Below are 13158 nucleotides of genomic sequence, written 5' to 3' on the forward strand. Positions count from 1 at the left end.
CGGGGACAGAGGGTGGCGCTTGGGGGGGAATTGTCATCCCGCCACTCCTTGGTGTGTGGAGTGCCCCAGGGTGCGATACTCTCCCCGATGCTTTTTAACATCTTTATGCGCCCCCTCGCCCAGCTTGTCCGGAGTTTTGGGCTGGGCTGCCATCAGTATGCCGATGACACCCAACTCTATCTGTTGATGGATGGCCATCCTGACTCGGCCCCAGACACACTGATCAGATGCTTGGAAGCTGTGGCTGGATGGTTATGTGGGAGCCGGTTGAAGTTAAATCCTTCGAAGACAGAGGTCCTCTGGCTGGGACGGGACGATATGGGATTGAAGGGGCAACTCCCATCTCTTGCGGGGGTGCAATTAGTGCCAGCACCGTCCGTTAAGAGTTTGGGTGTACTCTTCGATACCTCCCTCTCCATGGAGGCGCAGATTGCAGCTATAACAAAGGCGGCATTTTTTCATCTCCGCCAAGCTAAGCAGTTGGCTCCTTACCTCTCTCGCCCTGACCTAGCCACTGTGATCCACGCGACGGTCACCTCCAGACTGGATTATTGTAACTCGCTCTACGTGGGGCTGCCCTTGAGACTGACCCAGAAATTCCAGCGGGTGCAGAATGCCGCAGCGAGACTCCTTACGGGGTCTTCGCTGCGAGATCACATTCATCCAGTGCTATACCAGCTGCACTGGCTCCCTGTGGAGTACAGGATCAGGTTTAAGGTGCTGGTTTTAACCTTTAAAGCCCTATACGGCCTAGGACCCTCGTACCTACGGGACCGCCTCTCCTGGTATGCCCCACAGAGGAACTTACGGTCTTCAAATAAAAACATCTTGAAGGTCCCAGGCCACAGAGAGGTTAGGCTGGCCTCAACTAGAGCCAGGGCTTTTTTGGCTGCTGCTCCAACCTGGTGGAACGCTCTGTCACAAGAGACCAGGGCCCTGCGGGACTTGACATCTTTCCGCAGGGCCTGCAAGACAGAGCTGTTCCACCAGGCCTTTGGTCAGGGCGCAGCCTGACTCCCTCCTTTGGCAATCTTTACAAAACTTTAGTTTATGGTTGCCATCAATTTTGATTTTAATTAATTTTTATAATGTTTTTATAATGTTGCACTATTTTAGTGTTGTTAGCCGCCCTGAGCCCAGCTTCGGCTGGGAGGGCGGGATATAAATAAAATTTTTTATTATTATTATTAAGAAGTTACAGCAGTTATTCAGTCCTTCTAGAACAGTGGTGGCAAAGGGTGGGCTGGATCTGCCGCTCCCCCCCCCCCCCAATTTTGCTAATCACAGTGGAATTGGCAGAGGTGCTAGAACCAGCATTACTAGAGCTGCTGCCATTTGCACCTTCTGGGAAACAGCACCGAAAGAGGTTGCATCTGCCTTCCCTTTCACACAAACTGCAGTTAGGTGTTGTAGTGGTGATAACCAGCTGTTCCTGTAAGAGTTTGGAAATAAAGAGGGAGGGTGGGTAATAAATGCAGTTCTGGGCTTCAGAACAGTGACAACACTGTGCCCAGAGAACTTACGTCTGAGTAGGCCTGCTTAAGTGCACACATGTCCTTATGTCCTCTTCCACATTGAGGATTAGGGCTGGGAGGCGGAGGAAGCACATGATGGCTCCAAGTCTTATAGAGAAGGTGGCTGCAGTGGGAGGAAATGTCTGGAACGCAGCACACATGAGCAGTGGTGCCAGGGAACTTGAGGGGTGGCTATGCCAGCACCTGGTTTTCTTGGGGGTTTCTTCAGCCTCTTCCCTGTATCCAAGCACTTCTCATTACTCTCTTCCTGCTCATCAGATGCTTGAGTTGGGTGTGTTTGAAGTGGGTGATTTTCATTCCCACCAGGGTGCAGAGGTTTCAACCACTGCCCAGCCTCATGATGAGGACAAAGCAAATTGTCTGCTCATTAGGACAGTCTTGTGGTGAGTGGAGAGGGGGCAATAACCTCTCTGCCTCCATGTTAGAAGCTCTGCCTCCCCACTCAGAGGCAGTACGCTTCTGAATGCTAGTTGCTGGAAGCCACAGAAGGGGAGAGGGCTCTTGTGTTTGGACCCTGGTTGCAGGTTTGCCACAGGCATCTGGTTGGCCATTGTGAGATCTGGATGGCCCATTGGCCTGATCCAGCAGGCTCTTCTCACATGTCCCTGTGTACTAGTCATACTCGTTTTTCATTGTATTTTATTGCTTCTTTTATTTCTTACTGTATTTGAATTCCATCTGTCTTTCAAAAAGCACTGTAGCTTTTAGCACATTTTATTACAGTTGCTGAACAACAGGCAGGATTAGCAAATTTCAAGTGGTCGGTGGGGAGGAGGTTTGGAGTTCCTGAGCATTCACTCTTCCTCTGAAAATGTAAAGCCCAGCAGCGAAATACAGGGATTCCTGTAAAGAAGAAGAAAAAACAGACCATACAAGATAGACGTTGGTCCACCCTGTGTCATACAGTTTGAAGCCTACATAGCTATGTTTGATGTGCTTTTCCATCTCTGGAAAATGTTGAGCTTGTTAGTATTTCCCCTTTTTCTTTGCCCACTCTGCAGGTGCCAGATTGCTTTATTGCCGAAATTAAGTTCCTTGGCAACTGCTTTGTGTTTGCCAAATTGGTCATAGTGCAGTATTTTATGGCGTGCTTTTCAGTTAAAAAAAGGAAAACAAAACTGGGTGGGAAGGATGTTAAAGTAAAAGTGTTAGTTAAATGTTTATTATTTTAGCCATTAAGGCCATAACAACAAGTAGTGTGTGCGAAAATGGGAAACTTCCTGGGAAGCTGTCATCAGTTTTAGGTGTAATGCAATATGCACACATTGAATAAAACACATCTCAAAGCCCTGAATTCAAGTCTTTATTTTTCTTCCTTCACTGACACGTTCCTTGAAGTCACAAACTACAGCTGGCAATCTGATTCTATCCATCTCCTACAATTTGCAGTAACACTTTGTAATTGGCATCCTACAGCCATACAAAGGGGGTGGGACAAGTGTTTTGATATAACTTTGGGCCAGTTCAGTCCTTATGGTAAACCTCATGGTTTATCATGACAGAAACAAGTTTCAATAAGCCTTTGTGTCACCTGCTTCTCCTGCCCCCAGCACAGTTGTGAGGAGAGGCTTTTGCTTCCATTCTTTATTAACTGTAATTTAGTGTTATATTTCAACCTTGGCTAATCTTGGCTATGGTTTGTTTCATAAACCAACTTCATAACCCATGATATGAAACAAGTTGGATTTGTTTCAAACCATAGTGAAGTTTAACCACAGTTTTATGAGGTTGGAATGATTTCCAGCTCATGTCCACCCCAGAGGGAAGGAATAAATACACAAGCTTGAGGCGGCTTCTACCTCCGTCCCAACACAGCCACCCTTGACTTATGTCTTGAACCAGCTTTGTCTTTTGTTGAGTACCAGCAAATCCTTGACGTATGGTCCAACCTTCATTGAATAGTTGGGAGTATAGGACTGTGGGGATGTAGATTCAGATATCCTTGCTTAGCAATGATGCTAGGTGACTTTGAGCCAGCCCTATACTCTCATTGTAAAGTACGTCATAGGCCTGCTGTGAGGATAGACAGAAGAGAGAACAATGCCTTGAGGAAACATGGGATTTAATAAATAAATTGCCTCAAAATAGACTCCCTTCTTAGAGCATTACAAAATAACTAGCTGACAATGATTGGTATTCCATTCTACATCAATGGGAAAGTCTTTCACCCTCAAGGAAGAAAAGAACGACTTTTACCATTATTAAGCTGAGAGCTATCATTGACCCTCATCTCCCCTCTCTCTTTCCTTTGCGTGCTTAAGTTCATTGTTTCTATCATGGTTTGTTTAAACCACAGTTCCCTTTTAGTTCCAAATGTGTGAACTGTACTGTAATCTTTGTTTCTTAACTAGGATATGAAACCACCATTTCTGCAGTAGCAGACTCACAATTGGGAAGTTACAGATAACACAGAAAGGTCAAACTAGGTTATTCCATGCAAGACAGTGCAAGCATTGATAAAAGACCATTGCAGCAGCTCAGTACCCTGGAGCAGTTGAAGTTTGTAAGGGGATAGCTCTACCCAGGCCTCTGTTGCTGATCACCCTGAGGAGCCGTGGGTTAAAGAGCCCTTTGCCTGTGTCAGGGGGTGGAGCCAATATTGCTAGCTCTTCCACACTTGACATGCCTCTTGGTAAAAATAATGCTGAGCAGAAGCTCACAATTTCTCCTTGTGGCAGCAGCTTTCCATCATAAGGACTGGTTAGCTTCTCTGTACAGCTGCCATTATTGGAAGCAGCAATATGCTTAATGTTTGGTCCCTCAAATCAAAAGTTGTTCTGAACCGGTCATTCATAATCTATAATAGCTGCTAAATTAGCTTTAACCTAGCTACTCAAATTTTCTTTTTATACCAATATAGCAAGTGTCTGTCATTGGTGGGTTAGTTTTTAAATTTGTTTTGTTTTTTAAATCTTCCCTGGTTCGTAATCCTATATTCTTCTATTTTGTTGTCTCCTCCCTGCCTTCAAAAAATGAATACAGTCACTTAAAGTTGAAGCTATACATTCAACCTTTGCATTGTGTGTTTTTTAATTTCCTTAGAGATTATCCAGATTATTCATAATGGTTCCTTTCTGTTCTTTTAGTTGGATACATATCAAATATTTAAGCTGATATTTTAAGAGGGTGGAATCATTATTAAATAATGCAAGTGAAAGACTGACTTCAAGTTCAGATGTAGTTTTCTCTTTGTATGTGTTAGGATGACATTCTTACTTTTTGTGAGACTTTTCTCAGCTTTTCTTAGATGGATTAACATGATCTCTCAAGTGCGAAAGGAACACTGCAGCCATAGGCCCTAGTCCAGCAACTTTTCTTTGCACATGAATTTCTCCCATTTCTGGGAATGGCAGCTGCTCCATAGGCAACACATTCCCAGGTAAGCGTTACAGAGATCCACTAGGTTTGTCTGTCTCTCTGTAACGCTTACCTTGAAATACCATCCTGGAACACTTGCATGATTCTTGCAATATAAATTGCATGTGAACATACTGTAAAGAATAATTTGGGGATTTGAAATGTCAAGCTTCCATTTGTATTCCCAAGATAAAATGTTTTAAACATGAATGCTGCCTGCTTTTGCTCATCTTATTTCTCTGTTTTAGGGATCTGCTGACCCTCTAAACAGTGCTTTCCATTTGACATACAACATGGTATTAAATCTGCTGCGTGTGGAAGAAATTAACCCAGAATACATGTTAGAGAAATCTTTTTACCAATTCCAACATTACAGAGCTATTCCAGGAGTAGTTGAAAGTAAGTTATGTGAAATACTTAATTGTTTCGTCAATTTGCCGACCGTGATTTATATTCCATGGGCTTACCTGCACAGTATTCGCCACAGAGCCAGTTGGCCTGTTTCTAATGAATATGAACTTAGTTGACAAGAACCATCATTTGCCCCAGTTGCCAGGATCCTAAAAGCTTGGGAATGTTCCGTGGATTTTTCGGTCTTATTTTCTTTTAATAACAGGTGCCCGTGCCAAATCATAAGCTGCTTTTGCGAGTAACCTCCCTTTCAAAAGGAATTTGCCATCTTGCATCTGGAGTGGGCGGAGGCAGGAGGTAGTTGTTGAGAGAACACAAGCCCAAAATCTCCTTGGATATACAGTACAGGACTTATTGCCCGCTTGTCAGATCCCCAGGCACTGAGTATAGCTGAAGGAAGGTTTCAGATGTTCAAATATTTAACAAACCAAGTGTTGAATGCTGCAAATGCAGCTTTCTGACAAGCATCCCTATACAGTGCATCTGTCTGCTGGCAAAATTCTGTTGCATTCACACTTTGTGTATTATATTTTCTAGCATATCTTGAGTGTGCATTTAAATTGTAAAGAAGTCCTTGGAAGTGAGCATCGAATATTCTCCAGCAAAATAATTTTTAATAGTAAGCCAGTACCCTTCTCTGCATGGGTGCAACACCCAGAGGCAGCCTCATAGAGGATAGAAGAATGCTCTTTCACTGTCTCCCCCCCCCCCAAGTTGGCATGCTGGCACTGCATCAGGTTATTCCCTGTAACACCCTGGGGTGTTGAGGGCCCCTGCCAGGAAGAGGAAGGAAATGGGGGGGAAACGAGATGCTCTGGGGGGGATTCTTCTACATATGGATAGTGTGTTTCCTTGAGGAATACTCTTGCCCATGGTTTGCTACAATATCGTGCGCTTCATATAATCTGTTTATTTTACAATATTTATTTGCAGAGGTCAGTAAGTTGGAACAGCAGTACAATGAGATTGAAATTCCAAATGAGGAAAATGTGGTCATTTACTATAAAATCAGGCAACAGCTGGCTAAACTGGGTAAAGAAATAGAAGAGTACATTCACAAGCCAAAGTACTGCTTGCCCTTTTTACAGCCAGGGAGGCTGGTAAAAGTAAGTTGTTTCCCTCCCCCACTTCTGTGTTTTTTGTAATGTGCATTCTGCTAAAGTAGAAACACAAGCATTTTACCATCCAGTTCTTCTGGATCAGAGAGCCAGTGTGGTGTAGTGGTTAAGAGCGGTAGTCTCGTAATCTGGGGAACCGGGTTCGCGTCTCCGCTCCTCCACATGCAGCTGCTGGGTGACCTTGGGCAGTCACACTTCTCTGAAGTCTCTCAGCCCCACTCACCTCACAGAGTGTTTGTTGTGGGGGAGGAAGGGAAAGGAGAATGTTAGCCACTTTGAGACTCCTTAAAGGGAGTGAAAGGCGGGATATCAAATCCAGACTCTTCTTCTTCTTCTTCTTCGAGGCTCCTGTGCCACCATAATGTTGGGGTTTTGCACCTGTGGGTCTTAACACTCCATTAATGAGATGCACAAGGTACATTTATTAACAATAAGTAATAGTAATAACTACTATATAATGAAACATTTCAGAAACAGTGCAGCATAATAAAAGTATTAATAATATCAAAACATGTCATCATACCGAGAAAAATAACCACAGGAAAGAAGAGGTATCTCCGAAGTTCACATTGTAAATTTTGTTTTTATTTGTGTTTTGTTCTGTTCTGGTTTTATCTAGAGTTTCCTCCCCCCTCCCTCATTCATATAAATTCTATGTTTTGTTAGGAGTATGTTTCTGAGAGTTTTGCTTTATGTGCAGTATTTGCTTTATCTGTTTGTTTCGGGACATTTAGCATGATTAGGAAAAAAATATTATTTCTAAATCTTAGTTCGTCATTTCCCCCCTGAAATTGGAAAAGTCAATTCTAGTCTTGTTTATAAAGAAAATACCTTCCTACTGTCACCCATTCACAACTAGCTCCAGTATGGGTCATATTGCTGCCTCTCTAATACTAGGCATTGCACTACATAGGAGATTAATGTGATATATCTTGAAAACTGATAATGAAATGATCCCACCCAACTGCCCACTATTTGTGGGGTTATCCTCCCCCTCCACAGCCAAATGGGTTGTGGGGCAGAGAAAAGAATCAGGGAAAACCCTGTTGCAGTAGCTGACTTCCACTAACAGGACTAGTTACTTAAATCCAGCCCAAATGACCAGCATATTGCAGTTTGGCAGCTGTTTACACATGTGGCTGTTACATTTATTGATTGTTAATTTTCTTGGCTTGGATCCACATTTGCCACCCCACAAACAGAAGGGCTTCTGCTGGAGCAGGGAGAGCGGCTGGCGTGTGCAATTTTCACTGATTTCTCGGCTGTCCTTGAAGTGAACAATATAATTACCAAGTTTCTTTCCAAATTCACTTCTGGACTTGGTGATCATTTGCAACCGTCTGTATTACAAATGATGTAATTTCCCTTAAGGTCAGAATATGTTATAAATTATTGTTTCAGATGCAGCTTTATATACAAGCTTGATTTTGATTTTAGGTGAAAAATGAAGATGATGACTTTGGCTGGGGCGTGGTGGTGAACTTCTCCAAGAAATCAAATGTGAAGGTAAAACAATATCCGATGGCCTTTTCTTCCACTGGTAGATAAATATATACCTGACTGGAAAAAAAGCCATATTTTAAAATGACACTTCAGAGTTCATAACTAATATGCTACAATCTGCTCAAGGAATCCTGTATTTCCCTGTGCTTTTTTTTATTGCCAGTATTAGAACAACTTTTCATATTTAGATGCCATGTAAACTCTTTGTTACTTTAAAATAGGAATAATGTCCTCAGATTTCCTAGCGCTGCCTACTCTCACTTGCTGTTTTGATTAATTTTTAAGATACTGATGGGACCCAGATAATTTGGATATTTTTTTTTAATGGTGACAGGCTAACTTTGTATTGTTATTTTAACTTGCATCTTTCTCTTTTCCCCTGTGTAACGCACGCTGTATGTTACCAACAGAATTTAAAAAAGACTCCCTTTTGGAGTTTTCTGCATGACATACTTGGCTACCTGTTTTAAAGTGCAGCCAGTACTGATGATGTAACCGGGTATTGGTTGTTTTGTGTGCCCTTAGAGTATTTTATGCATATGTCAGCCTGTTCCAAGTTTGAGTAAACAGCACATGTTTTAACATGTTGGCTTAAAGCTGCTTTTCCACATATGGGTTGCATTTTCAAATGTAGTTCAGATGACACAAGTAAACAGAGCTCTTTAAACCAAAATTAAAACAGCTGCTGTAAATATCTTTTGTACGAAATAGGATGGTATTATCCACAACTGTCTTTATGAATAAATACTTTGATTATTGGGTAATCTAATAGTGGAACAAATCATGTGTTTCTGTTTACAACTGGCCATTTTAAAGCTATCTGTGATACAGTGTGAAATTCTTCTAGTGTCTTCTGATAGTCCTCTTCACATGCTACCCCCTGTCAAGCAAAGCCTCTTTTCTTTTCTCAAAAGGAAGTGAGACGCAAATATCCATAGCATGCCGTATGATGAGGTGAGGTGTTTCACTTCTTGCCCTCTGATTTGATCCTTTGCCAACAGGCTTTTGCTGTATCTGCCTTTTATATATAAATACTTGAAACGCAGCCATTGGCAACTAAATTGTGGTCTAGGTGAGCAACCACAGGTCCCTTTCTGGCAAATACCTGCCCCTGGTTGCCTCCCAGCATAGAGCGAAATACCCCGCCTCTTCCAAGTTTTCTTTGCATCAGGGAGAACTCTGAATTGGCTTCACACTGTGCTGGTTGGGACTTGAGAGAGACAACAGTTGCCCATCTCTCAAGTTCTTAGGATTAGAACTTGGGGGAAGGAGGAGGTCTTCCAAGATACTGTGAAAGATTCTTACTGTTCATGAGTGCCTCAAAATCAGTGTGGGAAGAGAGGCCAGTTCCTTGCTTGAGCCTTCTGCGCATGCCAGTCAGTTTGGGGGTCGGGGAAGCAAAAATCAGCAGTTACCACAAATAATAGTTGGCCCAAAACTACAACTCAGGTCACTTTAGGAGAAGCAGCAATATTGCTACATATTAGGCTTGCTAAAACAATCTGCTTTACTGGATTTTGTCCTTCCTTATCCATAATTTTTGTTAGAAGTTAAGCAGTTTTGTATATTTAAAAACTCCTGGATGGGTAATATTTAGACCTGGTGATTTGTCAGTTTTAGGTTTGTCAGTAAGGCCCTAGCTCTAGAACTTCAGCTCTCATCACAAACTGCTGTTCTCAGTTCTTCAGATTCCCTTCTTGGAAAAAACATTTTGGCAGTTATATAATTTGCCCTCCATTTCCGCAGTGAAGAAAGATGCAAATAATTCATTAAGCTTTTATACGTTTTATGAAGGAAACCTTCTTGCCTCTAAGAGCTTCTTTGACTCTGTTCTTTAACTATGCTAGTATCCTTTTAGACCATTTCATGATCTTCAGTATACTAACTGAGCTTCTGTTGTGATTTTGAATAATCCTCAAGCTTTCTGGAGTTTTGACCCTCTTCAGATTTCCTGTCAAATTATGGCAGAGAGCCATAGACTGAGTGATCTGTGTAGCTATGGATCGAAAGAGGCTCGCAAACAAAAGCTAATAATTCTTAACAACCTGCCATAGCAAAGATTGACTTCATTTGATCAAGAGCCTTATAGTCCACCTCGGCCAAGGAGCTATTGTGGATTTATATCAATATTCTCAGGTTTATATAGAATAACAACATGTGGAGCTATATAATTTGATATTAGTCAAAGAATATTTAGAACTTAACTAATGGAAACATTCTTGTTTCTCACGCTTCTTTTACTAGTGTTAAAGAATAACTCCTTATTCATACTAACTTGGTTTCTTGCTACCACTGTAGCCTAACTCTGGTGAGCTGGACCCACTCTATGTTGCTGAAGTCCTCCTGCACTGTAGCAAAGAAAGCTTAAAAAATTCTGCAACTGAAGCTGCAAAACCAGCAAAACCCGATGAAAAAGGGGAGATGCAGGTGAGATTCCCCCCCCCCCATAAAGTAATTAAAACAACAGTTGTATGGCTTTTCACTTTTTGAAATATGGCAACCCTAAGTATGGAAGAACGATAGACATACATTGATAATAACAAGTAGGTCCCATGTCACTGCCTGGGGATAAGTGTGGACTCAAACGTTTGCTGAAGAGTGGTTTGCTTCTCAGTGGAAATCACAGAAGTGGTTTTGATGTAAAAGATGGTGCAGTGGTCTCTGGGTTGTGAAAGTCTAACTCAATGAAATTGCATCTTGCAGCATTCCCTGCTGGGTAGATGGGTGATCAAGTTATTCACATAACTATAAGGGTCGTCCCTAAAGTAGGAAGGAATGCAGCTGTGTACAATAAATGCAATAGGTGTACAACCAAATGGAAAAAGATTAAGATAAACCCAGCTATTATCCATGAGGGTTGAGCTGCTCAGCTTGCTCTGAAAATATCCCAGCCATCTTTCTAAAGAACGGCCCAAGGCCATGTGCAGTAAGTAGCAGATGTTAAAACACTGCTATAAAATGGCACAAAAGTGTTGACAGACTCTTCTGATTCCACCCTCCAAGAGGCAGTTGGTAACTAGATTTGAGCTGATCATGCAATTCTGCAATGTAATGCATTGGTTTTTGCTTGGGATTAAAAAAAATAATAATAATAACTTTTCCCCCTATCTTGTATGCAATTCCTTGCCTGGCTAATAATACGTTTAGCCAATGAAAAACTGTTACATTTTCATTTCTTTATTTTCCACCATCATTTGGGGTTAACTTTCAAATGTACATAGCTATATTCACAAGTGATTTGTAAAAATGGGAAATGGCCTATAATTTATAGTCTGTGTATTTTATCCCAAGACTTAGAAATATTGCATGAACTATTAGGTAGCTAGATGGATTCTTTTACATCCATAGCTTGTCTTCCTTCCTTTTTCTTTGCCCTAACCATTCTCTGACAGCATAACAGTGAGCTTACATAGAACAGAGGGTGCATAACAGTGATTTAGAACTCTTTGGCTAAAGCAACCGTAGCAAAGTTGCTTCAACTCCCATCTCCCCGTGCCCTGAAAAAAAAAAGATTATTCAAGCTTATAGCAGGCTTCAGTGGTAAATCCCAAGATCTGCCCCTTAATATTCTGTTGACTTTTTATTTATTTTTAGGCGGGCTCTGAGAGTCTGTTAAACTATTTGTTGGCTTGACAGGAGAAAAGCTCCCTTTTTCATGCAGCCATTAAACATTAAAGACATTTTCCCTTCACTTCATTCCAACACAGAGTTGACAATTTATTTTGTGGACTTTAAGAAGAAGAAAAAAGTGCCTTTGCCATAATGAAACTATTCCAGTTGGCCCCAAGCTAGGCACATTCTGTCACTGAGCATTGTTAGAAGATAATTGTAGTGACTCCATTTGGGTCAGTTGGAGATGTTCTCCTTTCAGGCAGAGTTGTAAATATAAAATCATCATTTAGATGTCATCATTTTCCAATATATCTTAAAACAGAATTTATTATTTTTGGAGCTTGCCTCTCCCCCTCCCCTCTTCAGGAAAACTACTTGTGGAGCTAATTGAACAGACTACGTAGGAAATCAATGCTCAAATGAATGCTGTAGTTCTTAACACATGCAATAGGCACTATTTAAATACACATGTGTAGCATGATCCCTGAAAACTCTACGTGTAGAGAAGTCTAGGCTATGCTCAATGTATGCTGTGCACAAAACAATATAACTGCTTAGCAATCTGAGATTAATGTGCATTTTTAGTTCATCCATCACCATATGTTTTAATAGGTTGTTCCTGTTTTGGTGCATCTTCTGTCAGCAATCAGCAGTGTTCGCCTATATATTCCCAAAGACCTAAGGCCTCTTGATAACAGGCAGAGCGTACTGAAGTCAATACAGGTACTATAACTTTGAAAAGCTGAAAGTGCATAGCACTTCTTTTCCAAAAACAAAGTACTTCACATTCATGATCTAGTTGTTACCCTTATTGTAAGATAAGTCAGTGTTGTTATTGCCCATATCAGATACCTAAGACCACTGTGAAGTTCATGGCACAGGTGAACATTCAAACTCGATCGTTCATTATTTGTAGCCCAGTCTGTTAACCAATACATGATATCAACTCTCAGAGATCTGAAAACATCTTCTTTATGCCATGATGCAATAGAGATCATACTTTTAAACACTTTTTTAAAAAAACAAACATTTGCTTTTATCTGTCTTTTCTTTTAAGGAAGTGCAGAAACGGTTCCCTGATGGCGTTCCTTTGCTGGATCCTATTGATGACATGGGCATTAAAGATCCAGGTCTGAAGAAAGTAATCCAAAAAATAGAAGCGTTTGAGCACAGGATGTATTCTCACCCGCTTCACAATGATTCTAATTTGGAAACTGTGTACAAACTTTGTGAAAGAAAAGCACAGGTAAGGAAAAGCTTTTCAGGTGCATCTTATTTTGGAGGGACAATAAGGGGGTGATAAGAGCACCCATTTTGCATACAGGTGATCCCAGACTCAGTCCCCAGCATCTTCAGTTTAAAAAAAGGTGGTGGGTGAAGTGAGAGACATCTGGCCAATCTGCTGACAGATAGTGGATAATATTGCAGTAGGTGGTCAAAGAATCTGTCCTGGTTATCGGTCCTGTCAATCATTCCATTAGCCTTCAAGCAATGGGCCACATAAGTACACAGGTAAATTGGTGGTAGTTCCAGATAATTTGAGGATGGAATATCTCTCGGAAACACATTGTTGAAACACTTTTGTGACTTGGATTTTCCTTTCATACCCAGAAGCTCAAGGC

The 13158-nt window shown here is 41.4% G+C and overlaps 1 protein-coding gene across 1 annotated transcript in view; it reads left to right on the top strand.

The window, feature by feature from the left end:
* The window catches only part of MTREX (Mtr4 exosome RNA helicase), a 47594-nt gene that overhangs the window by 24954 nt on the left and 9482 nt on the right, over positions 1-13158 (top strand). Inside the window, exons 16-21 of the mRNA XM_080972397.1 lie at positions 5141-5291; positions 6237-6409; positions 7859-7927; positions 10223-10351; positions 12149-12259; positions 12594-12782. Of these exons, the coding sequence (XP_080828523.1) occupies positions 5141-5291; positions 6237-6409; positions 7859-7927; positions 10223-10351; positions 12149-12259; positions 12594-12782 (822 nt within the window). The remainder of the gene's footprint in view (positions 1-5140; positions 5292-6236; positions 6410-7858; positions 7928-10222; positions 10352-12148; positions 12260-12593; positions 12783-13158) is intronic.

The sequence above is a fragment of the Podarcis pityusensis genome, assembly GCF_964106645.2.
Source record: "Podarcis pityusensis genome assembly, chromosome: 11".
Classification (NCBI taxonomy): Eukaryota; Metazoa; Chordata; class Lepidosauria; order Squamata; family Lacertidae; genus Podarcis; species Podarcis pityusensis.